General features: G+C 39.1%; 1 protein-coding gene across 1 annotated transcript in view; it reads left to right on the top strand.

Moving 5' to 3' along the window:
• The window catches only part of ZFAND3 (zinc finger AN1-type containing 3), a 183,271-nt gene that overhangs the window by 37,287 nt on the left and 118,043 nt on the right, over positions 1-27,941 (top strand). The window contains exon 2 of the mRNA XM_080937969.1: positions 20,875-20,915. Coding sequence (XP_080794095.1) covers positions 20,875-20,915 — 41 coding nt within the window. The remainder of the gene's footprint in view (positions 1-20,874; positions 20,916-27,941) is intronic.

Below are 27,941 nucleotides of genomic sequence, written 5' to 3' on the forward strand. Positions count from 1 at the left end.
TAGCTTATATTAGATTCAGTTTCATTTGAACCCAACAAATTATATTGCAGTGAGTCCTAGCCATATCTTTTAAAAAATGGATATGTTTTGCTAGTTCACTGTCACATTATTGTTATCACACTTAGAATAATTATCAGTGATGCTTTAAAGTTGGCAAGTGCATTAAAGTTGTAGTGCATTGGGACTTTGTATGCTGTCTCCAACAGCATTGCTCAACTCACTTAAATTCAGAAAAAATTTGTGTATGGATGTTTTGCCTGGATGTATGTCTGTGCACAGTGTACACTCCTGATGCCCTTGGAGGTCAAAAGAAGCTGTCAGGTTCCCTGGACCTGGGCTAACCGTTACAGATGCAGGGACTTGAACTCGAGACCCTGGGAGGGCTCCAATGCTCTTGATGCCCTCATCTCTCCTATGCCCCTCAGATGACTGTTAATGCTGTTTATAAAGGTTTTTGTTTTGTTTTCCACTTGCACATACTTTTTGAATTAGTTTGTCTTTCCTAATCGTGCTTTCCACTCGGTTCTTTCTTTTCATTGACTCTGTTGCCTTGTAAGTGTTGAAAATATATAGGTGTCATGATAATGGTTATGTTTGTTTTGTGTTTTCTTTGTAGTAGTTCTTAGCTTTTTGTTAATAAGTTTGATATTTGCCCTTTTTTCCTGTATAGTGGAATCTTGTGCCGGGTGATTTTGAAGAACATGGATACATAGTAATGCTTAGCCGATTTCTTACATCTTTTGTTACTTTATTAAGTTAATATGGTCTGTTAAATTAATGCTTGAAGGCTTGACCAGTTTTGGATTATCAGAATAAACTCCACGTCATTGGCTGTTGCCTTTTTGTTCATCTGCCTTTCAAATTTTTTCCTTTTCATCCATGTTCATGTGTGAAACTAGTCTGTAAATTTCCTTTTTATACTTGTAATGATGCTGTTGTGAAGTTTTGGCATCAAGGTTATTCTGGTCTTCTCAAATGAGTTGCTTGCTCTCTGTTCCTTGTCTTGTATGTGATTGAGTTACTGTAGTATTTTTAGAAATTGCCAGTAAAGTCTCCTGAAGCTATTTGAACTTTTCTTCATTTCCATGGAAGCTTTAAATTATGTTTTTCTTTTTCATTATAACATTGATAAATTTTCTAGTTTTAATTATAATTACATTAATGATTATAATCTTTAAATTAGTTTGCATAGTGCTGATAGAATCATTCTTATAAGTTCATATATGATTTCTAGAGTACACTATGTTAAATTTGCAACTTCATGGCTTTGTTTTGTAGCAGTGTCAGTACAGCCATCTAATTATCAAGTCAATGTAAAGAATATTTCTGTCACCTTAATTTTCTGTCCTTCTGTACTCAAACCCTCTCCAAAACTAGCCACCCTTTCGATCTTTATGCTTACATACTATAAACATATACCTGAATCACCATTGCTTCTGTTGGCTTTCTTTTGTTCAGCATTATCTCAGTAAAGTTGGTCTTACTGTTACTTGCTGTAGTTACTGTGTGTTGTGACTGTAGGACAGCTTACATGTTCTCTTGGGCTGAGCATTGATTTTTCAGTTGTTAGGAATGATGCCGCAGTGGGTGTTGGTCTGTGTGTCTCTTGGTTCATTTGCTTTTGTGGCTGAGCTGATGAGCTACTGCAGGGTGTGTGCTCAGCTTCTTCATCGTCGCGGCATCACTTTTCCTCCGTAGACCAGGCATCGATACTCTAGTGCATATCTCTGCCAGCATTTGCTTTCAGTCCTTTGAAATTTGGTCATTTTGGTAGAGGTGTGTTCCAGTATGATGTTGTGGTTATTGCTTTACATTCAGTGATAGGGAGTGAACCCAGGGCTTTGCTCATGTTAGACAAGAGCTCCGCAGTAAAGCTACACCCCCAATCTGACAGGGATTCTAACTTACATTCTTTTTTTTTTTTTTTTAAAGATTTATTTATTTATTCTATATAAGTATACTGTAGCTGTCGTCAGACACCAGAAGAGGGCATCAGATCTCATTACAGATGGTTGTGAGCCACCATGTGGTTGCTGGGATTTGAACTCAGGATCTCTGGAAGAGCAGTCAGTGCTCTTAACCGTTGAGCCATCTCTCCAGCCCTCTAACATACATTCTTTAATGTCTGATGATAGGGACCTGGTTTCCACATGTTGTTTTGACTATATACATGTGCACAATTGTGAAGAACCTGCTCGTGGTTTGTATATACTTTAAAGTCAGATTAAAGTCTTACGGTTTTACAGGAATGTAAAAATATATTTTACACATCATGTATACACTGCAACTTTTTCCTGAATTTGGTTTATTTAGTCTCTAATTTTAACAAACTATAATTTACCCATCCATGTTTTATGTGGTTAGTGTTAACTTGAGATGCTTTTCAAAATTAAAAAATACATAATTTTTTGCCTTATTTTCATTTATCTCTACTGTACATATTTATATTAGATATTGAATCATGATTAAATTTGCTTTTTTAAAAAAAGTGTGCCAAATGGACTCAGTCACTGCTCTATGACGCATTATCATACTGTAATGAGCAGTTATAAAATTAGCTGTGTTCCATGCGTATTCTTGAACATCTTGTGATACATTTTAAAGCTTATTCTATGTTAGCATATTTGCAGTTATATAATTGTAAGTAGAATTAGATAGTTTCAGTTAATATTTTGTGGTTTCAATTCATTTTAGTCTTTCCATTGATATTCATGTGGTTGCCAGTCTCATTTTATGGCTATTCATTTTTATTACTGATATCTGAGATGGGTCTCATGTACCTCAGGTTGGCCTCAAACTCTGTACATAGCTAAGGATGATCTTGATACACTTATTCTGGGTGGGATTCCATGTGTTTGGTTGTGTTGAGGTGTAAGGATCAGAACCCCAGTCTTACAAGCAAGAACTCTACCAACAAGGATACTAATTCACTACTTAGCAGTTCATTGCTTAGTTTTAACATTGAAATGAAAAGGTTGCTTTACATCTTTCTCTATATATGTGAAGATTTCTTACTATGCTTTTTCTTTTTTAAGAGACTGGGTTTTTGGTCTGTAGCCTATCTTGGCCTTGGGTTTGTATAGCCTCTACATCTTCTTTCCTGAGTGATGATGTTACAGTGTGTACCACACCTGGCCACCACACTTGCATTTAATATTTTGATTTATGTGGTTTGTACCTTGATCTGAAAAACTACCTTTTTACTTTTATTCTGAGATTGTATTTTTTTAAAAAAGACTTATTTATTCGTATTATGTGTATAAGTACATTGTTTCTGTCTTCAGACACACCAGAAGAGGGCATCAGATGGTTTACAGATGGCTGTGAGCCACCATGTGGTTGCTGGGATTTGAACTCAGGACCTCTGGAAGAGCAGTCAGTGCTCCTAACCACTGAGCCACCTCTCCAGCCCCTTATTCTGAGATTGTAAATTACCATTTATAAATTATTGTCTTGGTTAGAGTTGCAGAAGAAATTTCATTTTCAAGAAAGTCTCAGGGGAATGTAATGTTACAAGTGATAGTTGAACAGACTTCCTTTTATGTTGAAAGTAAATGTAAAGTTTATAATTTCACATAATAGGTAATATTGAAATGGTCATAATTTAGTTGCTTTTTAAATTTATTTAGCTCTGTAAGCAGAATATGAGGTTTATTTAGTCTCTTCCCGTTTATGGAAAAGTACCAGTGTTTTGTGGAGAACAAGTAATTTGCATACAGCCTTCCTGGCACTTGTACTGACCAGATTGGTATCTCACTGGCCAGTGCTTGTCACAGGTGGGTTCTGTTTCTGGTAGTGTTTCATGTTCTACGATGTAGTATTCTAAAACTGTTCATGAAGCTTTTAATGTGGCTGCAGGAGAGGATGGAGTAGGAATCGAATAGTTCTCTAATCATAAATATTACAGGTAAGTATTGTCAAGCTAGAGCTTCAATTTAGAATAGAACATGTCCCGTGGAAGACAAGAAATGGTTGCTTTTATCAGGCAGAGTCTGAGTATGTCGCATCAGTGTTGGGATGAGTCATAAATTTGAAATATATCCTTTATACATACTTTTTAAAACATATGTTTTATTGTAGGATATGCCATTGTGGTCTTCCCTAGAGGTTGAAGTTGAAAACTGGGAGCGACCCCACTCTCTGTGATTTATTCTGTTTTCTTTCATTGTGGCCAGAGCGTTCTTTACTAAAAGCAGATTTTACTAGTGACTTACTGGAACAGTGCTTCCTGAGAAAGTAAAGGAAATTTGATTGGTGAATGGCTAAAACATGAAAGGCAGTTACAAAACCTCTGCTGTTATTTTAATTATTAATGAGGCTGTTTGTCTTTTGAACATAGAGATGAAACAATCAATAACTAACTTCCTGTGTGCTTCAGTTTAGCCTTTTAGAGAAATTCAGCCTTTTGAATGAAAGTAGTGAGGCTGTTTGAAGTAGTTAAGTTTGTCTGCACAGCCACTTCAGCCTAACTAGATTTCAGTCAGCTACAAGGATTCACAGGTCTCCACTTAGCCCTGAAAGTCCTGTGGACTCTGGAACCTTTGACAGGATTTAAAGTAACTGTACCTCTGAGTCCATGAATTATACCAGCTGCCGAGGAGTGCTTACAGCGGTTGAGGGCTACTCTTGATTATTTTTTCTAGTTTGCTGTTCTCTTCATCTGCTTTAAAAAATACATATTTTTTCATATGTATGGGTATTTGACCGCCATATATGTCTGTGCGGTAGGGGTGTCTGGTGCCCACAGTGGATCCCCTGGGACTGAAGTTGTGAGCAACCATGTGGGTGCTGAAAATGGAAGCACCCCGTGCTCTCTCCAGATTGAGCATATATGCTTTTGACTTGAGCATTTGTATTTGTAAGTTTGGAGAGTTAATGCTTGTCAAAGATAAAAGTGCGATTAATTTGGAATGATAATCAATGATAAAGTATTTATTAGAAAAAGGATTGTTAAAGCAACGTATGAAGGAAGATTATAAGGCATGTTTCCATTTATGTCAAGTTTGCTGTTTGATGATTGAACACAGGACCTTTGGCAAGAACCTTCCCAGTCCCCTCTACCCTGCCAATCACAGCCCTACCCAGTGCCTATTTTGTTATTAGTTCCTTCTCTCTGTCTGGTACTTTCACGGCCGTCTTTGCAATATATATAATCAGTAATGATTCACATTTTAATTTGTATGGACATTGTTCTGAATTGTTATTTTACTTTTTTTTGCTTTTAAGACTTATTTATTTTTTTGTATGTGACACTGTGGCTGTCTCCAGACACACCAGAAGAGGTTATCCGGTCCCATTACAGATGATTGTGAGCCACCATGTGGTTGCTGCGAATTGAACTCAGGACCTCCGGAAGAGCAGTCGGTGCTCTTAACCACTGAGCCATCTCTCCGGCCCCCAAGGATAAATTTTTATTGGATTCCACAAAATGAATTTGTTTTTGTTTTTGTATTTTGGCTGTGTTTTACTTTTTTAAAGATATCATGGCTCAGACTATTCTAGATCTTACTCTGTAACCCAAACTGGCCTTGAACCTCTAGTGATTTTCTTGCCTCAGCCTTGTTATGAGAGTTGGAAGTATAGGCATGAGCCACCGTGTCCAATAAAAGCGATTGCTTGTGAACAGTTGCTTTGATCATCAATTCCTAAATTTAGAGGGTTTTGTATGTAAAAGTGTGTAAAGCTTACAGAACTTTCTTTTAGGTGCTGAGGAACAAATCTGGAGCCTTGAGCTTGCTGCACATGCACCAAGAGCCAGCAGGTCTCCAGCTCAGTAGGAAACTGCTTAGCTTACAAGTCCCGTGTGCAGTGGGTAGAGTGCTGTTAGGACTGGCCATGCAGCTGCGAAACACTGTAATTTGAAATATGTAAATATTTATGTTAAGTTCACTAGCTGGAAACTAAAGTACTGGAATAGGTGATTTTTTTTCTTTGTTTGATTATAAGATAGTTTTGCAACCTTTCACACCAGCAGGAAGGTTTCTAAAGAATAAAACTAGTAGTTTATCACACAGATGCACAAGATTTTTAGATTACCAGTTTTTCTTTGTGAACTTTGTCATCCAGGGGTTGGTTTCCAAATATTATAGTTTTTTTTTTTTAATAGCCTCCCCTCCTATTTTACTACTCTTTTCTTGCTTCCTCAATTTTACCAAAGCCTTAATGCCTTTAACTGGTAACCAGAGATGGAACTGAGCAAGTGTCTTGCACCCTAGACCAAGTATTGTATGGTTCTTGAGTGGAAAGGAGAAAGGAAGCTTTGTAAATTGAGATATTTAAGTAATCTGTTGATTTTCGTTGATTTTAAAAATCTCTGTTCAGATACTCTCACAGCACGAGTAATGATTAGCCTAACTAGATAGGATGGATAAAAGCCCTTTCAAATTTGCAGCTCATCAGAAATAAATTTTGCTTTCTGTACAGGAATTGGGATCTATGCTTTGTACCTCCTACATTGCTACAAGTTGTTACCAAACAATAGCCCCTTTGTGGGGTGTGTGTTTTTGTTTTGTAGATATTCCCATAGGGCTCTATGAGGAAATTCTAAAATAAAAAAACTAGATTAACTTAAAAAGAAAAAAAAAAAAGAAGAAAAGAAAAGGCAAAACCAACCTACTTGGCCTACTTGGAAGGGAGTAAACAGCTATAGGCTACAGTTTTTGCTTTCTGGAATGCCAGATTTTAGCTCAGAGCAAATTCTTCAGCAGAGCAATAAACCCTTGAAAATTGCTTTATAATGGAAATGCTGACAGACCATTAACTATAGTGGTGCAAATGCACTGCTCCGACACACACACACCGGGCTCTCCCAGGTTGCTAAACACAGCATGGTATGTTGGGTAGTGTCCGTTCTGTGGAAGCCTCTGTGGGCCTGTATAGTTTTCATGTTATGTATGCCACCTAATTATTTCTGGGGACACTCAAACAGATCACCTTTGACATGCAGGAGGAATATCAGTTTAGAAAGGAAGAGAGTAGTTTAGGCTCTGCTGATCCTGAGAGCTCATTTTATATTTGCCACATTGGAAAGGGCCCAGGGTAAATTTAACATGATGCATTTAATCACCATTCCAATTACAGTGCCACTGAAGCAGATCAATGTTTTCTTACTACCAATTCATTGGAACTTCTAGGTCATAAAGTATCATTATTAGGCATATTGGAAAGTCTCAGCCCAGTGGAAATGGGGATTCTGGGATTTTCCAATTGCTTTGAAATAATAATAGAGGCTGCCTGGATGTACATTTTCTCCATGTGAAATGAAAACTGGAATTTAAAGGGATTGATAGGACAAAGTTGGAGTCCTATAATGCCCCAGGGAAGGATGAGGCAGAGTCTTCCTATCTAAAAGTACAATAAGATGAGTGATGAAGAGATGGGTCCTTCCATAGTAGCCCACTTATGGCTGCTGTCCTAGCTAATGAGTTTTGTGAGATGGTCTCCTCCTCACTGTACTCACAGAGCCCTCATTGCTCAAGTCTTAGCAATTTTGGGGTTTACTTAGGTTTGTTTATTGGAAACTATTTCATTCTGGTTTGTTAGGCATCGTCCTCCATGTTTTGTAGAGTTCATGATATAATTGTGTTTGTGTTTTATGCATTCAGGCAGCTGGCCAATGTTGAGTAGGTACAGTCTGATACTGGATATCATGAGTTAATGCAACCATTCAAACATATTTTGGTTTCAGTTATGCTCTGAAAGGTACATCATCTGACGTATCTATTATAAACACCGAATTCCTGTGCTTCAGATGCTAATTGCATTGGTTATTTGTTGTTTTGGTTTTTTTTCTTGACTGCCAGTCATAGTTTGCATATGTGTCTTGTGGACCTATGGTTTGTAATTCAAACAGCAGACAAGTCTTTTCTTAGGGTGCTTCTGTGCAGTAGGTCTTTCCTACTCCCACTTTCTTGATTGACTTGGAAATGAGTGGTGACAGTTATCTTGGATCTTCTGGTAGTGAGAGCAGTAAGTCAACAGTGTTTTTGCAGAGGGAAGTAATGCTGTGTGTGTGTTTTTTTAGGTAGCTTGTTCATAGAGTTGCATTTCTGTAAAGATACTAGTAGAAGCGGTTTAATTTATTCCCTTTTTATGTTTGGGTTAATCTTGAAAAATACTAGGATTTGAATCCTAGCTCTGCCTCTAATTAAGTCCTTAGTTTGTTCTCTGGCTTTGTTCCTGCCCACTTCACAGACTTGAATACTAACCAGAACATGCAGAGCTCCTTTCCTAGTAACTAAGTAGCAAGTGCTCACCAGCCGTTAGTGTTGTAGCAGGTCCACAGGGTGTGGTAGGACTGCTCCCCAGAACTAAGGTTTTTGCCGCCAAGCCTGGTAACCTGAGTTTGATTCCCGGAACCCATTTGGAAGAGGAGACAGTTGACTCTCTGAAATTACCTTATGACGTCACTCTTCCATATACATAGCACAGCATTTTAAAAAAAAGTACATACTTTTTTTTTAAAAGACAAAGGAAATGGAAAAAAATGAGGTTTAAGTTGGATAAAAATGTTTTAAAGTTTTAAATTTGTGTGATATAACAGAGTGTAAAATGCATCCTTTTAACCATTAATAGCAATACAGTGTTGTTTAGGATACCGGTGTGCTGTTTCTCCCCTCGCCTCCCCAGTTCTACAACATTTTTATCACTATAAAGAAAGCTCTTCTCCAATGAGTGGCTACTTCCCCTCTTTGACCCAGGACCACCGATCTGCCGTCTGCTTATTATATGAATTAGTTGTATGAAATCAGTTACAAGAGATGACATGTTTGTTTGCATTGCTGAGATCACTGTTAGGCCAAGTGCTCTGTTACCAAACTATTAACCACCTCATGATTTTTACTTCGCTTAATTTTTTTAAGGTTTATTATAATATGTTTCATTACTCTATTACTTAATATTGTGTGTATCTTAAACAATACCCATGGTTATAGATTTAAAGCCCCCCCCCCCCCCCCCGAGTGTTCTGCCTGCATGTGTATCTGTGCACCACATTCGTGCCTGGTGCCCACAGAGATCAGAAGGGGCTAAAGATCCTCTGGAACTGGAAAGATAGTAGATTGAGTGCTGCCATATAAATGCCCTCTGGATCCAGTGGTCTTAACCTGAGAGTCATTTCTCCAGGTTTTGTATAGACATTTTAATCTGTTTATTTCTCAGTTGTTGGACATTGATTCTTTTGCTGTCTGGGTTGTCACTAGTGCTGTCTGCCGCTCACATGCACACACCAGCATTAGTGTGAACACATGCTGCCAGTTCCTTTTATTAGACACAGGAGCAGAACTGCTGGGCTTTGTGGTAACCCCCACTTTGAACTCTCAAGGAGCCACCATATTTCTTTCAGTGGCACTATTTGAGTCCACTAACTGTGTACAGGGCTTTCAGTGTGTCTCTACACCCTGGCCAACACTTACTTTTTGCTATTTTGGATGTCAGCTTTTTACTTTTTATTATGGGTGAGAAGTTTGTTTCATTATTGCTTGGATTTGTATGCTTCTGGCTTGCTAATGACATCTGGCATATTTTTTTTCCCCTTCAGAGACATGGTTTCCCTGTGTAGCCTTGGCTGCTCTGACCAGGCTGGTCATGAGTTCAGAGATCTGTCTGCCTCTGCCTCCCAAGTGCTGGGATTAAAGGTGTACAACCCCCCAACCCCCTGTGGGTGCTGCTGCCATTCAGCAACATGCAGCATCTTTTATGTGTTCTTTGTCTTTTGGCTGCCTACATGTCTTCTTTGGAGAAATGTTTGTCAATGTACTTTGTCCAGTATGTAATTGGGTTGTTTATCTTTTTGTTTATTTTTTTAATAATGAAAATTAGATGTGCTTTGAAGGCCTATTTTGGAATATTAAATTAGATTTTGAAATGTAGAAGTAATTGTGGTTAATAGTTTTCAAATAAAATTATATTAAAAATTTTATTTTTACCTATTTATTTCATTTTTTTGTAGAAGTGTAATTCACCTTAGTTTTATAGGTTAGCCCCGACTTGTCTTTCCAGTCAGTCCCAACAGATAATTGAATGCACTTACTTTTCAGATCATCATGGAGGCTCTGTTCAGACCATAGATTTGTTCCAATTCCAGTTTAACAGCCTTATTGAATGTAAAATACATGCAATAAAAGCTACTTGCTGTTGCTGTACAGTTGAATGAATTTTACTAATTTATAAAGTTTCATGCCCATGATTTTAGTAAAATTTCAGGACATTTTTGTTACTCTGGAAAATTCCTTCAGGCCTGTTGACTTACAATTCCTGTGTCTCTGTGGAACATTCCACATAGAGTTGTAACACAGCACAGTCTTGAGACTGGCTGCTCTGAGCAGAATATTTTGAGGTTCACCCACTTGACAGTGGATGCCCTCCAGAGTTGCTGCTCATTGGTAAGTTGTGTTTCATTCTCTGGGTAATGTAACACACTCTGTTCACTTACCAGTTGATGGACAGGCTGTTGTATAACGTGCATTTATGGACTTTTTCATTTTGTAGTTTTTTGAAGGTGCAGCCTTCTTTAGTACCACAGAGATGGGAATAAGCTGTGTAAGGAACTTCCGTGGATGTTGTTTTTGGACAGCCCACTGAGTAACATTTACCATCCACACTTGTCTTCTAAAGTAAATCTGCCTCTTTATAGCTCTCGAGATACTTTTCCACTGGTGTGAAAATCCTAACCACTAGGACACATAACCACACTTTTGTTTGTCACATTTAGGAAGTGAGCAGTGATTTCACAGTGCTGACTGTTGGATAGTCTGTATTGAGATATGCCCAGTTGTCCTGCAGGATAATCCTTTTATAGCCCCCTTCTCACCTCTCTCTAGATTAGGATCCTAAAGCTAGTTTATGGCTCTACACTTGGTACTAACTTCCTGCAGTTCTTCTCTTTTAGCACATTCCCTGACTCTGTTTCCCTTGTCAGCGAGGTTGGCTAGTTAGTGTTCACTTTGGACTTGGCTCCCTGGCTATGTCTGGATCTCTTTAAGGTGTTTCTTTTTTCTTGTAAGATACTTAGTATTAAGGTGAGGTTATATAGTATTTAAAGCTATGCATACATACTATTTAAACTAGTTTATTTAAAGCCATGCTTACTGTTTTATTTACTGTAGTAAGGAATGAAGATCAACCTAGACATTTGTCAACAGATGAGTGGATAATGAACATTTGGTGTGTGACTATTTGTGTGCTTGTGTGCCTATTTAATGAAATACCATCCAGCTCTAAAGAAAAATGCAGCCACACAGTTCACATGAAAAGGGATGGATTAGAATATATAATATGCAGTGTACATGTGGATACAGTATAACATGTTGAGAATAAAGCAAGAATTACCCACAAATACTAGGGGATGAAAAAGGACTGAATGTAGATAATGAACATGAGTCATGAATGAGGATAGAATGTCAGTTATTTCTAATTTTTGACTGTTCTGGAATTTTTTGCTCTTGATTGTGGATAGAGGTATACACATTTGCTAGTGAAAATGTAAAACCCAGTGAGAAGATTCACAGCTTCAGAATAAAAGTTCATTGAGATGCATAGACTTTGGGTCTGGTTAATTTTGTTGTGTGATTCTCAAGTTTTTAATAATAAACTTAATTAAAAAAAAGCTTTAGTAGTTGAATAAAAAAAGTAGAAGTATGATGTCATAAAAATAATGTATTTTAAAAATATTTTAGTGCATTTGTACAGTAGTACATTTGTAGTTTGAATGAGGGTGAATATAATGCTAGGTCATTTTCTTGTGCAGCAGAGTTTGCACAAATATGGTTTTAGGGCTGCATTATGAAGGTAAACATTTTGGTCTGTATTTGTTTGGTATGTAATATATATGATAAAACTTCTGACCATATTGTATGATGGGCAGAAATTGTAGAAATACCTAGATATTTGGAGTAGAAAGTCAGCTGATGAAGGCTGTGTTTCAGAGGCTGATAGGTAAGGTGGGTAATGTGGCTGGTTGCTAGGGACTCTAGCATTTCGGGAGAGGAAACATTTCTTTCTAGATTATGTAATCTTGAGGACTTAGGGAATAAAAATTAGAGAAGGAATTTTCTGCACCATAAGAAGACTCTTCAGGTCATAGAGAAAAAGGGGGTGGGAGAAAGGGAAGATGGTAGACAAGTGGCCTCCTCCCCTTTGTCTTTCTCTGTGGAATGTAGAGGTCACATTAGAGGACAGACGTGGCAGGGCTATGATTTTGAAAGCAGGAATGTCAACCACAGCATATGGTTTCTGATTCCTTCTCAGATAAGTCCCAGGCTTGCACTTATTTGCACTATTGCATTCAGAGAGTAGTTACTGTGGCAACCATATAGCATTGAATACAGTATCACATTCAGCAAAACTGGAGAGAAATCCATCAAACCCGCTCAGAAAATCCAACTTTCTTGACAGTTAAATAATCTCTTATTTAATGGCCAATTAATGTCAAATCAAATTGGTTTCCCCTTTTTGGTTTGTAGTTTGTTTTTTAATGCTGTGATAAAGTTGCCTGTTTCTCTGCATCTCTGAAACTGCACAGCATAGTGCTGATTAATTATGGGTAGGAACTTGGAATATTCTACCTAAGCCTGTAAAGTGAGAATGTGTTATATCAATAATGTTTGTAATTAATATGAAATTATTCACTTTGCCCTTGTGGTTTATAGTGGATTGGTGTGTGCCAGTATGGGAAAGGTATGACAGAAGTTTTTCATTTCAATTCATGATGAGACTGATAGGTAATTGGAAAAAATGTGTTAACATATGGAATCCTAAGTGTAACTTGGCTGCCTTAGGATAGATGTGAATGTATGTGATCTTTGTGTCTTTCAGTGAAGCCTCAGACCTTTCTTGGACATGTCTGTCATCCGACTTGAGATCCACATACTTTTACACAGGGCATAAACATAACTTTTCATTTACTTGTTCAGTTAGCATAGAAGGAACATGGTTGCTGTGGTTGGGCTTCATCTGCTGAAGCCTTAACTGTCCCTTTGACTTGCAATTAAACCTCCTCAAACGATTCACCCTTTGAGTGCCTTGAGCACCCTCACCCCTTTAAATGAGTATAGTAATTCCAGTCAGTAACTATGGATGCCTTAAGCATTCTAGCTTAAAATGGTGAGCTCATTTAGTCACACTGTTGACAGACACACAGGTGCTTATGTATTACTTTCAGTTTTGGATCCTGTTAGAAGAGGAGACCAAAGATAGTTTGTAAAGTGATCTGAAGATATTCTTTCTTAATTTTAAATTATTAGAAATGGTTTAATTTGACAAATTTCTGATGATGTTTTGATACATTGTAGGTTGCCCACAGCAAGGTTATTAACAGGTGTATTCCTTCACACAACATTGACTGTATTAATTGACATTCCCACCAAGTGTTCAGGGTTCCACTTCCTTTTCCATTGTCATCTGATGTCTCTTCAGTAATAGTCAGTTAGGAGGTATGAGGAGATGATTTGTATTAGCTTGGTACTTAACTTTTTTAATGTACCCACTGGCCATTTTAAATTATTTATTTATTTATTTATTTTGGAACAAGGCTGTATAGATCTGGCTGGCCTCTAAGATAGAGATCCTTCTGCGTCTGCTTTCCAAGTGCTAGGATTAGAGGTATGTTCCTCCATGCCTTACTGCCTGATGGCTACATTGAGAAATTTCCTTCAGTTCCTTTCTCCAGTTTTCTATCAGGTTTCTTTTGCTGTTGGTGCTCTTTAAATGCTTAGAATGTCAGCTTCATAATAGATTGGGTTAGAAAATGTTTCTACCCATTTTATTGGTTGTTGTTACTCTTAATCATTTGCTTTGCTGTGCCTAATCTTACTAGAATTGTAATGATTTATCCTGTAGTCATCTTACTATGCTTAATTTGAATTAGTTTTTAAAATGAGCAGGATTAGCATTACTGCATTTTAGAACTAATCCCCTGTGTTAACAAATGTGTCATTTCCTGTGCGGTGCTCCTTTAAAAGATGTAGCAGCCATCATGATTTAGAGTAATGTGCTGCAGCTCCAGCAGCTGGCCAACTGTTGAGAGCCTCCCGGGTCACTCCCAGCTAGCATGCTGTGTATTTTAACTGGCTTTTTCTTGTTTGCCTGAGTGAACTGGACTGGTGAGTTAGTAGAGCTGTTCCCTGCTTCCTGTCTGCTGTAGGATTGTGCCTGACAGTAACTGCTGTTTTAGGTGGCAGGCAGATTAGTATCAAGATTTTTTTTTTAGTCTTTAGTCATCTAACCTCATGTCTGAGGTAACTGACATTATATCTAGAGTGAGCCTGTTCCACTGTGCCCTGTCTCTTTCCATCTCCCTTCTTCCCTCCTCTCCTCCTTCCATCTGGGTGTCAAAGGCTGAACCAGAGGCTGTGATTGGTCTGGGCCTGCCCTGCCCTGTAACAGAAACTCCATTGGTTCCTGGCAGGCTTCTGAGGCTGAGACCTAGGAGTGCCACAGACTTGAGGCTAGCTCCCACTACGCAGTGAGTGCTGTCTCAGGAGACCAAATCAAAGCTGAACCAGGTCAAACAGAGACAAAGCTGGAAATAAGTTTCTGTAGAATCTACATATTTTTGGTTTTAGACCCATTTCTAGCCTAGAAAAATTACTACCAGAATACCAGAAGAGCTTGGCATGTTTATATTTCACTTTTCCTAGGGTCACCCTTTATTGGTGATAGTGGAGAAGAACAGCTGCTGAGGAAATACATAGGGGGATGGGATTACTTATTACTGTATTTATACTAACGTTTGTGGGGAGGGCTTAGCATTGGTATGTATGTGCATTTTGGTCACAGAGAGTGCTTTTCTTAAAAAACATAAATCAGATTTCTAGAATTCAGGCTAATTAGAAAATGTTATTTTAATTTTCCAACAATAAATTATCGTTTTTTTTTTTTTTTTTTTTTTTTTTTTTTGAGACAGGATTTCTCCATGTAGCTCTGGCTACTCTGGAACTCTCTATAGACCAGGCTGGCCTTGAACTCAGAGATCCACCTGCTTCTGCCTCCTGAGTGCGGTGATTAAAGGTGTGTGCCACCAAGCCCAGCTTTAAAGTCTTTTTATTTTTTTTAAAGTGTTAGTGATTCAATCCTGCTATTAATACCACAGTTTACAGGGAACTGTGGAGAGTGTCATCAGCTTGACACTCGCTGCAGGAATCTATAGTGTGTGTGCCTGCAGAACTCTGGCAGTACTCAGCCAAAGGTTCCTTTTGGAGCTGCAGGGCTGCTCTTCCTAGCTGTCATTTCTGTAATGCCCCAGGTACTGTCTTGAAGTAGCTGCTGCTGTGCTGACAGCCCCCTTGGCCTGTCCTAAGAACCAGGGTGCTTTCCTACTGTGCCCACCACAAGCACCATCTGCTTCAACAAAACTGCCCTACCCCCATTGGTTGCTGTTGCTCATTTTGACTTTAAAGTCATATGTCCACTAAGTACCATGATGGCGCCATTTCCTGCTTCATTAGAGACATTTTCTCCTGTACTTCCATCCTGTCCTTCACTGTATTCATGCCATGGTCTCTGCATTGGCCTCTCATCCTGTTTCCACCAGGACTACAGCGTTTGGTGTCATCACCACTTTTCTCTTACCTGCCTCTGGCCCATCACCTCCATGACAGTCTCCCTGTTATCACAGTTTCTACCATGCTCAAACTTCTTCAACCTCTTAAGTTTCTGTCATAACTCAGAGTTGCCATATCCATTCCTGTGAGCTCCTTGTGATCCAGTGGAGAAGGGCCTTTTCACTCCACAGTTATGCCTGCTAACAAATAGTGTGTATTTCTAAATTGGGCTTGGTGGTACATGCCTTTGATCCCAGCACTTGGGAGGCAGAGATCGGTGGATCTCTGAGTTTGAGGCCAGCCTGGTCTACAGAGGGAGTTCCAGGAAACCAAGGGCTACACAAGAAATCTTGTATTGAATAAACAACTACAAAAATATTGTATTTCTAAGCAAAACCTTTTCAGCTGAATGATGATCATCAGAAATTGTGAAAGCGGACCCTTCCTTTTTCTTTTCTTTTCTTTTTTTTACTTTGTTTTCCAGTCTTGTCATAAAAAATTAGTCTATCCATTTTCTTTCTCTGTCTTCTTTTAATACTACTAATAAAAGGGCTTTTCACTGTTAGGTGGCCACCAAGTGTCACAGAACTTTATCTAGAAACAGTGCTCTTTGGTTTCATTGTACCTAGTCAGCTTGGTGTGGTAGAGTGTAGGTTGTGTGTGTCCACCTCTTCAAGCTATAAGACCAAAGCTGCTGGATGGTTTCTGTTAGGGTGTCTGCTCCTGTGTGTGAGGTCATGAGTCTGTAGAGGCTAGCGTTAATACTGAATGTCCGCTGCCATTCTCCACCTTATTTATCTTTTTGAAGATTTGTTTTTATGTGTATGAGTGTTTTGTACCTTGTATGTGTTTGTGCCTGCTGGGAACTGGACTCATGTTCTCTATCAGAGTTACAGTTCTCTGTACCCTCTACCTTAACTTTTGAGGGTCTCCTTGGAGCTCATTGCTTTAGCTAGAGCCTCTGGAATCTGTCTCCCCTCCAACCTCAGTGCCAGAGTTAGAGGTGTGTGAGATGTGTACCATCAGCCCTGATTTTTTATGGATGCTCTTCTCTTTAACCTATCACTTGGGGCTGGGGAGATGGCTGAGTGGATAAAGTGCTGCCCATGCAAGCTTGTAGACTGGAGTTTAGGTCACCAGAAACCACAGGAAAGCTGGGCAGCTTGCCTGAAAGGCAGAGATACAGACGTCCTGGGGGCAAGAGCAGCTAGACTACCTGTGCTGTCAAGCCTTAGGTTCAGTACCCTCAATACTGAACTGAGAATCAGAGAGCAGACTTATCCTACCTCAGTAAAATACAGGCAGAGCAACTGAGGAAGGCAGACATCATCAACCTCTGGCATCTGCATGCACATACACGCACATATACCCACCCACATGGACATTTGATCACACAGTATACCTGGATGCACATGTAAACACACATAATACAGAATGCACATGCACAGAACCCCTGCTCCCATCTGTACATTATGAATATTAAGAAACACTACCACCCCTATTCTCTAATTTCAAAGTTCACATGACCAGTATTCAACTTCTTCACCTGCCTGGGTTCCTTTGACTCACGGCACTTCCCCACTCTGGTATTGGTGGAGGTGATGGCTGGAGTTGGGCTGGGGCTTGGGAGAACCAGAGATCAGTTTTACCTTCATTTTGAGGTCCCCCTCTTGTTGAAAAATTAATGTCCAAAAAAAAAAACTAATCTCTTCAAAAATCCATTTCAAATTAATATCACTAAAGTTGTATTTATTTTTAACCAGAGGAAAACACACTAAAAAGATAATCATTTTCCATAAAGCAAAGATTTGAAAATAAGAATACTCAGTGTTGGTGAGAATATATTTAAAGAATTATGTAAACCTTATCCAGAAAGTAATTTTACAGTATGTCCCAAATTCACACTTTTTATCTGGTATATGCCCAGAAACAATTTCAAAGGAAAATTTGGACACAGATTTATTATCAGAGATTTATGCCAAAAATGTCCACTGTAGCAATATTTATAAGAGAAAAATAACTGAAAAAAATGCACGCAGTAACAGTGCAGCTAAATCTAGTGTGGAATTTGAGTGGATTGGGCATGCGCAATGTTGCTAACCTAGGACAGCATTATAGAGCAGCAGGAGAAGTGAGCCAGAAGTAGTAAGTATGCATGGACAACGAAATGTAAATTTTGATGGACTTTAATGAAGTATTATGTTTTAAAGTGTGGATCCATGGTATGAGCATGTCACATGACTTAGTGTTAAATGCACTAAATTCCGAGTTAAACCTGTCTACCTCACCCCCAAAGAAACAGTCATATTCTGTGTTAGCAGAATACATATAAGGTAGAATTATAAGCTGTCTTTAGTTTTTACTCTTTAGTTTTTACTTACATATTTGCCCCCTTTATCAATTTTGTATGAAGAACTATATATTTGTAAAATCAGTGAAGAGCATTAAACATAATTTTATCAAAACAGTAACAATGTTAACTAACTTGGCTTTAAATTTCTGTCTTGTTGCAAATTCACTCCTGTAAATTGTTGTCTGATCTCCAGACTCATTCCATGGCATATATACACATGAAATAGATAAAATACAAAACAAAGTGACCAAGAGGATTGCTGCTTTTATAGTATTAGCTTCCCAGTGGTGAAAGATCAGTAACAAGCCAGATGAGGCAACGTTAAGGCTATAATGAAAGGATTTGGGAAGTTAGAAGGATGATCAGGATTTTAAGGTTATCTTTAGTTACATAGCAAGTTTGAGGCTATCTTGGGCTTCATGCTCCCCTTCAAAACAAACAACAAACAAACAAAAAGACAAATGCTGAGATATACTTTGATAGGTTGTGAGAGAAAAGAAATGAAACTGAGGTAGTTATTGCAAAACTACTGAGAGGTCTGACGAGATAGGACCAGAGTGACTGACCACTTCACAGTGACTTGTGACACAGAGAACAGCTTGGAAAAGGCACATTCTGGGACTGGATGAAAGGCCAGTGTGGTTATAGTCTGGTGAGTGGAGGTAAAAATAGCAAGTAAGGAGGTAGGTGGAGCCAGATCACCAAGGTCAACAGGCTGTCAAAAAGAGCTTATACTGACTACGAATAGCAGGTGGTTGAGTGACATTAAGAAATTTAGCATAACCTACTTGTTTTAAAAAGATGGCCTTAGTCACTTTCTGGAAAATCATTGTAAGGAGGGAGGAGGCAATTGACAAGTCAGTTACAGTGGCAAGAATTAGTGGTGGTCATAGGGGTTGAGGGACAGAGCTTTGAAACAAGTACAGTTACAAGTAGAGCTGGTGGTCTTGCTGAGTATCATCCAGGGAGCAGCAGGAAGAGAGGAGTTAAAGCTGCCACCTGAGATTTGGATTTGAGCAACTGGGAAGATGTGTTGCTATTTATAAAGGTGGCCAAGAGGGTCAGCCAACTCTGAGGGTTAGCGAGAGTTCTGACTTGGCAGAAGTATCTGAAGGGAGATGAAGGAGACTGAGGGCAACAGTGCATTTTGCTCACCCCACCCCAGTTTCTTCCTCAGTTTTGTGAGACAAGATTTTAAAACTGGTGTCCATGGAGCTGTGTTGCTGCTAGCCCTCTGTAGGCTTCCATGTCTCCCATAGACCTGGGGCAGCTGGCTCTCTGGGTACTGCATCAGTCAGGGACCTGCTGCTCTGGGAGAAGTTAAGGGTAACAGAAGAATGCCTTAGTCTCAGTTAACAGGGTGACTGGTTACAGGTCTAGTCTGTGTAGGTAGAGGCCAGAGTTTGCTGTACTTTATCAGACAGCAGACTAGACCTTCCTAGGCCAGATGCCTAGTTGTGGGATCATTGTTTTGAACTGTTGATGTGCTGGTCTGGTATTGGTGTGTATTCTTCAGCTTTTGTGGAGAGCAGAAGTCCTTATTTTTCATGCTGAAAAGACGAGACTTTGGAGTTAGATGAGAATTATTTGTTTACTGTTTTGTAATCTTTGGCATAGATATTTTGAATACTTCCTGTGGGAGGCTCTGCCCTTCCCCACTTTTAAAGTTGTGGTTGTTTTGATAGGATAAAGTTTGGCTAGCAGGTTGTCATCAAACTTTCGATCCCCCTAGTCAGTCTCCTTTCACAAGTGGTGAGATGATTGGTGTGTATCACCACACTCAGATCTGAGGCCTAAATTAGAAAAGTTAGTAAAAAGGACTGAAGAAAACTGGTTTGTCCTATTTGTCAGGGCAACTCTGGCCAAAGGCTTAGATGTTGGGAGGAAAGTTGCCTAGGAATGAAGCTGCAAATATGCCAGCTTGCCCAATAGAGAACATTCTTGGAGGGCTTTGGAAGGAGGAACTCTAAGGATAAGTTGACTTGGAACACAGAGAGTTACATAGGGCTGATACATGGGGCTGTAGCCCTGGCTGTCTGTGTGTTGCCAGAGGCTGTGCTGTGGAGGAGGAGGATGGCTTTAGAGTTTGCTCAGACGGATCAGATAAACAATTACCTGCAGTTGTTGAGGTGTGGATCTTGGAAAAGTTGTTCACAGGTCAGATGGGGATGAGAGGGTATGCTGGGGTATTTAAGGCCCCCTCAGTTAAAGACTACCTTGGAGGAGATGGGGCAACACTTCCTTAATATTCATCACTTTGTAACCCCACTGTCAGGGTTTCCTGGTTGTAAAGACACAGGTGTGAATTTTTTTAAAAGGTGAAAGTGGTATGGCAGTATCTGTCCTAGGGAGCCTGAGATGATTAGTAAGATAATGTGTGTTAAATGCTCATCCAAGTCAGTGAGTTACAGCTATTATTAACAGATGAAAGTAATAAAAAAATAATTTGATTGAGAGTAGCTGAAGGAAGAATTTTAAGTAACAAGGTCTCAATATGACCAGGATATGAAATACAGCTTCAGTGAGAGGAAGGAGGAGGCGGAGATAAAAGCTGTAGGAATGGGAAATCGTAAATCCCTGTGCAGGCATTTCTACTCTTCACTGAGGGACTGTGTGCCTCCCGTGAGAGAGTGACTCCCGGGCTACTACAGCATTCCTAAACTTACTGCTCCCCAGCTGTTAACTGCAGCAAATTAAACAAAACATTGACTCATGCAAAGGTAAAAAATAAAAACCCATGCACCCTACTTTAGTTTTGTTTGCTTTTGTTTTGTTGGGGGTGGGTTAGATAGACAGCTGGCCAGACTTGTTCTTAGTTTATTAGATCAGTTGTCTGGCCAGCAAGTTCTTTGCTTGCATTTAATTTTTTGTTTTGATTAGAGTGATACAAAAATTTTAGCTCTTCTTTCTTTTTTTTCTTTCTTTCTTTTTTCTTTTTTTTTCTTTTTTTCTTTTCTTTTTTTTTTTTTTTTTTTGCCCCAGGTCCAGCAAGACTATGAATCTCTGTTCCAAATGCTTTGCTGGTAAGTGCAGAAAAGGGTTTGGGTGTTTTCTGTCCCCCCCTCCCCCAACAATTTATTTATTTTTTTCTTTTTGGTTATTTTAAGATTAAATTATTTGGCTCTCCTTTGGATTTTGCATGGGGCTTTGTTATCGTTGTGCGTGAAAGCAGATTCTCTTCACGGGGTGCTTCATTTGCTTAAGGTTGCTGAACTTGTCTCTCTGAGGGAATGAAATTTCATGTGTACTTGCATTAAATCTAATTTGCTAAGCTGTTGGGGTACAGAGGAAATATAAAAACGTGTGTGGTTTAGTAGGGTCATGCATATTAATCTCTGATCTTGCTTTAAATGATTAATGGTAAGTGTTGCTTTACCAATGAGAATACCACAGGAAGAATGTTTTCTTGGAGTCAGGAAACCGAGTCATGCTGAGTTAGTCCCTCTAATCAGATCCCTCCTTGAATCATCTGGGGTAAGTCACTTCATCTTTTTGGACGTTAGAGTCATCATTTGTAACATAGGGTTGGGACATAATGCTTATCCAGGACTTTCACCATCACATACTGATTGACTTCTTGAATTGTGACTCCTTCCGGAACCTACAATCCTCAATTCAATTGTTTAAAAACAAGTTTATAGCCAGTGATCTTCTATATCTCAGTTCACCTTACTGATTAGATATGTTTAGTTTCTCTTTTTAGTTTAATTTGTCAAAGGTAAGCAAAGCTGGACATTATGTAGAGTGTTACCGGTTTTAGTGATACACTGTTGGAATAGACATTTTGTACAACATACACTGAACTCATGTACAGATTACACAGGGCTGGTGGGACCTTTAAAGGAAGAGGTCAAGAGTGTGGGGACAGTTGACAAAGCAGAGGCTCCGTAGAGATGCAGTGATGAAGTAGATTACAGAGTTAAAAATTAATAAAACTAAAACACGCTGATAATGCCAACTCCTGTGTATGAGCTACGATGAACAAAGCTAGGGTTCTGGCTTTCAGAGCCTGAGATAGCCTTGGTAATTACACGTAAAAGATGGCTTTCAGGTTATTGAGAAGTTGTAAGAGGAGATAAACATATGTCAAAGGAACATAGAAAAATGTATAATTCTAAGTTCATTTTAGTCAATGCTCTGAGAATGATTAGGATATGCCTTTGAGTGTTGACTAGAACAGTGCATTCTTTTGGTAGTTGTTAGAATTGAAGAGGCAAAGTCAAGGGTTGGGGGGGTTGTATATGGGGTAATTGTATGGATGCAAGCTTTTTATTTAGAAGGCTGTGTCTAAGTCTTTTTATATTGGGGTGTGTCTGTTATAGTCAGGAAGAAGGCTCAGATGAGTCCAAAGGGATTTTCTGTTAATTTTTATGGATTAACATTTGGATTCTTTATGCTATTTGGACAAAGAGACAGGCTTTTAACCTTGATATTTGCACCTAAACTAGAGGATAGGTGGAAATTGAGTGTGTGTTTATGTAGGGGTAGGAAAACTGTCAGTTTGCATCTATCCAAAGTTAGCAATCTGTCAAATACTTGAGGTTTATTTTAAAAAATGCACCACTGTTAAATTTGAGCTTTGTCCAATTTTAAGCACATCATGCCAGGTTCTGTGGAGCTCTAATTCTGTGTTCTGTTGATAGCTCTAATTACACATGTAAAGAAATGTTTCTCATGAGAACTTCAGTAGGACAGATGAATATAGCATTCAGTTTGTAGTAGATTGTAGTTATGTCCTCAGAGTGGTCTTCATTAGCGTTTGTAGTGATCTTCCCTTGGGAAGGGCCAGGTACCTTTGAATAAGGTGGATCACATAAAATATTTGGGAAGAACTGTCTCATGTTATTTGATGACTATAATGCTTAAGAAAGCTATCAACAGTCAGTTGTGGACTTTATGTTTATTTAAATGTGTTTGTTTTACTTTGTTAGAGTTTTTTGTTACTGTTCTTTTATGTTCATCCTCTTCATATAGCTTTCCTTTAAACAGTCTCGGGAGCGGGCCTGGATATACAGCTCTGCTGATCGAGCCTGTTTAGTTTGCATGAAGCACTGGGTTCAGTAAAGCAGATAAACTGGACATGGTGGTGCACACTAGGAATGTGGAGGCAGGAGAACCAGAAGTTCGAAGTCATCCTTGACTGACTACCAAGTTTGAGTGCTTGAAATTCTACTTAAATATTAAAAAAACAAAAGATTATTTTCAAGTCTGTAAAGTTTTTCTTCTTCCATTGACTACTTCTGTTGTCTCACAACAGGCACATGGCTTTGATTCCACTTAGCTATAGGTATTGAAAGTATTTCTTGATCTGGTTAACTTTGTGGATTTTTGTTCTCTGGCTATAATCATTTTGAAATTAAATCTTTTTATCTGCTGAAGGGATAATGGGTGAAAAAGAAACCTTAACCTCAAGGTATTAATGTATAAGTAAAATTTGATTTTTACTACTATAAAATTTCATATGAGAAGTCCAGGGTGCTTGTTGACTCTTAATGATTCTAAAGTTGATCTGTTTGTTTACAGTCTGAACTCTCATCAAAGGCTTGTTAACTTTTTTGAGTTTTCTTACACTGAATATTAGATACAAGGAGGAAAAAGGCCTTAACACCAAAGGTTTTGTAGAAATAGAGAATTTCTGTTTGGAGAAAAATGAAAACAGTAACATGATCAAAGAGTGTAAAAGAGAACTTGGGCATGAACAAGAATTAACTATTTGTGGGGGGAAAAGATACAGGAAGGGCGTGCTCAGCCCCCCCCCCCCCCCCCCCGTGCTTTTCCGAAGGGTTAAAGTCTGAACTAATTGCACTGACAACTAAGATTGCTGTAGTTCTTTTATGACCCTTCGAATGTTAATTTTATATGTTTATATATATAACATTTTATTACCCATTTTACAGATAAGGAAACTGCAGCTCATCTGGGTTGTCTCACCTCAAGAGTAAATAGCTCATAGAATGAAGACTTGAGGTTGTATGAGGTGTTGGGCTCCAGTCCTCATCTCCATAGTGTGCTGTGAGAGGCGTGGTATGGGAGATTAGAGCCTCCGGTGAAGTAGATAGAGCCAACAGAATAGCAGACTGCGTGGTCTCAGCACATTATTATGGAGGTTCTACTTTTCCCAGGCTCTTTTCTTGGAGGACAGTTGTAATTTGTCTCTAGATTTCTAGGGAAGATCAGAGAGGCATGCTGGAAGGGTCACAGGTTAGCTGATTTGGGAAGAGGAGGAGAGGTAAGGACAGAGAGGAGAGGGGAGTGCTTCTACCTAAAGCATTTTCTATTTTGGTAGTGAGATTTTCATTTCTTAACGTCTTTCTTGTTCCTTTTCATATAGCTTTTAGCTCATTAACCTTCCTCTCTCTACTGCATAACAAAGCTTTATTTCTAATTTAGTCTCCTGTGTTTAGCTTCTCAAAAGATTAAAAAAAGTTTGAAACTGTGATTTAATTGTGGGCTTGTTGGTGCATTGTCAGTGGGAAGGGGAAGATTAGTTTCATATTTAGACAGTATAACTGTAGGTTTTGATTGTTAAACTGCCTTGTTGGTATTCCTGCTCTCATACATATGTGCATAATTGTTAGAGAAACTGGCTCCTCATATCCATACTTAGCAGCTTAGTTGAATTATGGAGAAGCCTGTCCTCTGCCTGTGTATTTGCTCATTTAGAAATTGTGTATGGTTTACAAGGACACTCGTGATTTCTTCCCTAGCTTCCCTGTGGAGTTTGTTCCAAATCACAGTGTAATTTCACTTCCCTGTCCCATACTCCTGAGCTGTTAATTTGTACATTCCAATGCAGTTTGTTTCATCGTGTGCTTTTGTAATCCAGACGGAATGTAACGAGCTGTGTGCTTTAGAGACCTGGCTTTGCCTTGCCAATTAGGTGGAAGTGGTTTCTGAGAAAGAAGATGTTTTAAATAAAGCATGGCACCCTGAGTGGGACTGACAGTCATTTGGGAATAATAAGATATGGTTTTAGCTCTGACTCAGAGATCTGTGGGCAGATCAGTACAGTGGGGAAGGAGGCTGGGACTTACCTCCACAGAGTGGGTTTGAACCTTTCCTCATGCACTTCCTCAGTTTAAAGCTTTGCCCTTACAGAGCTTACCTTTTTCTTCTTGATCATTTGAGACACGGGCTGGCAGGATTCTCTAGATTCCTCAGCATTTAACTGATGACCGCTGCAGTTTGAGTTTTTCCTGTTGCTGTTTGGAGTGTGAGGGTCTGTGTGGTTCCTGCCTGCTCAGTTCATCCACTTAGTGTAGTGTGCCTAGCACCATTCCTGTTTTTAGGGAGTCTAGAGGTGTGAACCCATTAATCTTATATGTAGATGGTGTTCACATCCTGAGTGAAAGGAATAATAGAGCCTTAAGCGTAACACACACCAGTGCTCATCTCAGGTGTTTTCTGAGTAAGGTTGAAAATGAGCTGAGGTGGTGCTGGAAAATGGCTGTTTTATCTTCTTTAAGACCCTAGAAATATTTATGTAGCTCTGAATGTCCTGCAGACCAGGTTGACCTTGAACTCACAGATATCATCCTGCCCTCTGACTTACGACTGTTGGGATTAAAGGCATGCACCTCCACTGGCTGCCAACTTCTAATTTTTTAATTTTTAAGAAGACAAATGGACAAACTTTCACCTGAACCATCAAAGAGTAGAAGGAGCTATTTAGCTTACACCAGAGAACACAGTGGATCATTGGAACTTACACCAGAGAACACAATGGATCATTGGGTGGAGCTGGAAAATGCCAGGGAAATGAGCAGCTGCTCACAAGACGGCAAGTCTGCCGGAAGTAGGATGACGACGGAGCTCCTGCTCAGGTCCTCACATTTGGCCAGGGTGGGCTGCACATTTCTCTGAGTTTTGTTTCTTTTTTTTGTCACTGAGTTTCAGTTCTCTTTGCTCATATGACCTTGGAAAAATGACTTAGGCTTCTTTCTTTGTTCCAGTGAAGGATGTGAGGTGAGTTTGAACCGAATCACGGTGTGTAAGGTGTGATAGCACTACTTTACTCTGTGAATTCTGTTCATGGGCCTTTGTTTTTGTGCAGCAGTTTTAACCAGCACGGTATAGTGCCCAGTGCACTACAGTCCTTACGTTCTGTGATGCTCATATGCACAAAAGTGTCCTGTTTTCTCTGGCAGTGCTCACAGAGTGACGGCTTCCTGAAAATTCATTCAGTACTGATTCATTCAGTGTGACTGTTAGCATTGGAAATGTATAGATGTTCTCAAGTTTAAGAATCGTGTTCTGTTGTTATGTATGCTGTAAAAAAAGTGAGTTTCACTTTACAAATTAGAGCTGTATATAGTTTCTATTGGTTGGAGTTTTCTCTGTTTGACTATTCTAATCAAGTTAGCTTGAACAATATGGATGGATATTATGGGTAGAAACATGGTTTCATAGAATGTCAAACATGTAATTATAAAATACACTTAGTAAATGTGAATACTCATGGACTATTATAAATCAAAGAACTAATATTTGTAATCTGTTTCATTAATTAAAAAAATTCCTGAACGTTGTCTACTGCTGTGTCATGCTTGTATTCATATTTTGAAAAGTTTTTGTTTTGGGACATTAATCTTCCAGATCCAGAATTAAATTGAGACACTTCCAGTTTGAACTTAAGTGATTTTCTTCTTCTGAACACTTAAAGTTGAGCTTCAAGCTTTAGAATGACTATCATGAGAAATTCTCAAGTTTGTCAAAGTTAACTTTCTAAAATGTCTGCTGCGCTGCTTGCCTTTCTCTCAGCAGAGTGTAGTGTAATCTGCATCTTTACTCATGGAACCTGAATGCCTAGAAAGGGAGAGCGGCTGCTCATTGTCAAGTCATGTGGTGGGCCATGGAGACTTGGGCGAGATGTGTCTAGCTTTCTAAAAAGGTTTAAAGAGTTAATTGAGATCTGTGTTAAATAAAGGCTACATGCTCTCTAAACTGCCCTTTGAGGGTCACTGGTCAGCTTAGTGACTCGGAGCACACAGCTGCTCTACATCTGTGCCTTTAGCACAGTCATGTATTGTATGTGGGGAGCTTTGAAACACCAGAATGGTAAGTCTTCAAATGACAAAAGTTGACTGTCTGCTGAAGGCACACATCCACATACACCTGCTGCCCTTGTGGAGGATAGTGTAGGGAATATGTGGCCAGTGATGGTTCTCTGAGCTTGGCAGCTTCCTTCCTTTGCACAGTGGTTTGTTTTCCATTCTGTATTCTGTGATGTGCAGGCTCTGCTCATCTACACCCCAGACCCTTGTGGCTACAGCGCCTGTGCATGCCTTTCTGTTACATCACAGAAAAGCCTGCCGCAGTCACTGCTTGATTACCTCTAGGTGTAGAAACTTAGAGGTTGTTTGTTGAAAATCGTCTGCTCTGTGAGCCTTCCTCCAGCTCCAGTCTAACTTGAAAACTGAAGGACCTGGTGTCTTTCTAGGTTTTCCAGAAGTTCTAAAAGCTTTATGATTGACAATGTGCTCTGCATGAGGCAGTCACTCCTGCTTCTGACATTTCCTGTTGTTGACTTTCAGATTTTTTTCCCCTTTTGAGTGTAAAATTGAGCAGCATTATCCCATTGATCTTGGTGAGATTACACTTTTGGATATACTCTGAATCACATGGCAATAAGAAGATGCATTAGCGATGGTAGCGAAGCGTCCCAGGAACTCTGTGCTCAGTGCTCTTAGGACCCTAAGCCTTTGGCTGCAGAGATGACTCAGTGGTTAAGAGCACTGGTTGTTCTTCCAGAGGTCTTGAGTTCAATTCCCAGCAACCACATGGTGGCTCACAACCATCTATAACGATATCTGATGTCCTCTTCTGGCACATGGGTGCACATGCAGATAGAGCACTCATATACATAAAATAAAAAGTAAATCTTAAAGAAGTTGGAAGCTGAAATAAATCTTTTTTTTTTTTTTTTTTTAAAAGGACCATAAGCCTGATTTTCTAGTGCTGTCAAATATTTTTGGTTTAGGGCCAGTGTTTGATCTATTAAAATCTTTTCTGTTGTAATTTTCTTTTTCTTTCTTTCTTTTTTCTTTCCT

This window comes from Micromys minutus, assembly GCF_963924665.1.
Source record: "Micromys minutus genome assembly, chromosome: 25".
Classification (NCBI taxonomy): Eukaryota; Metazoa; Chordata; class Mammalia; order Rodentia; family Muridae; genus Micromys; species Micromys minutus.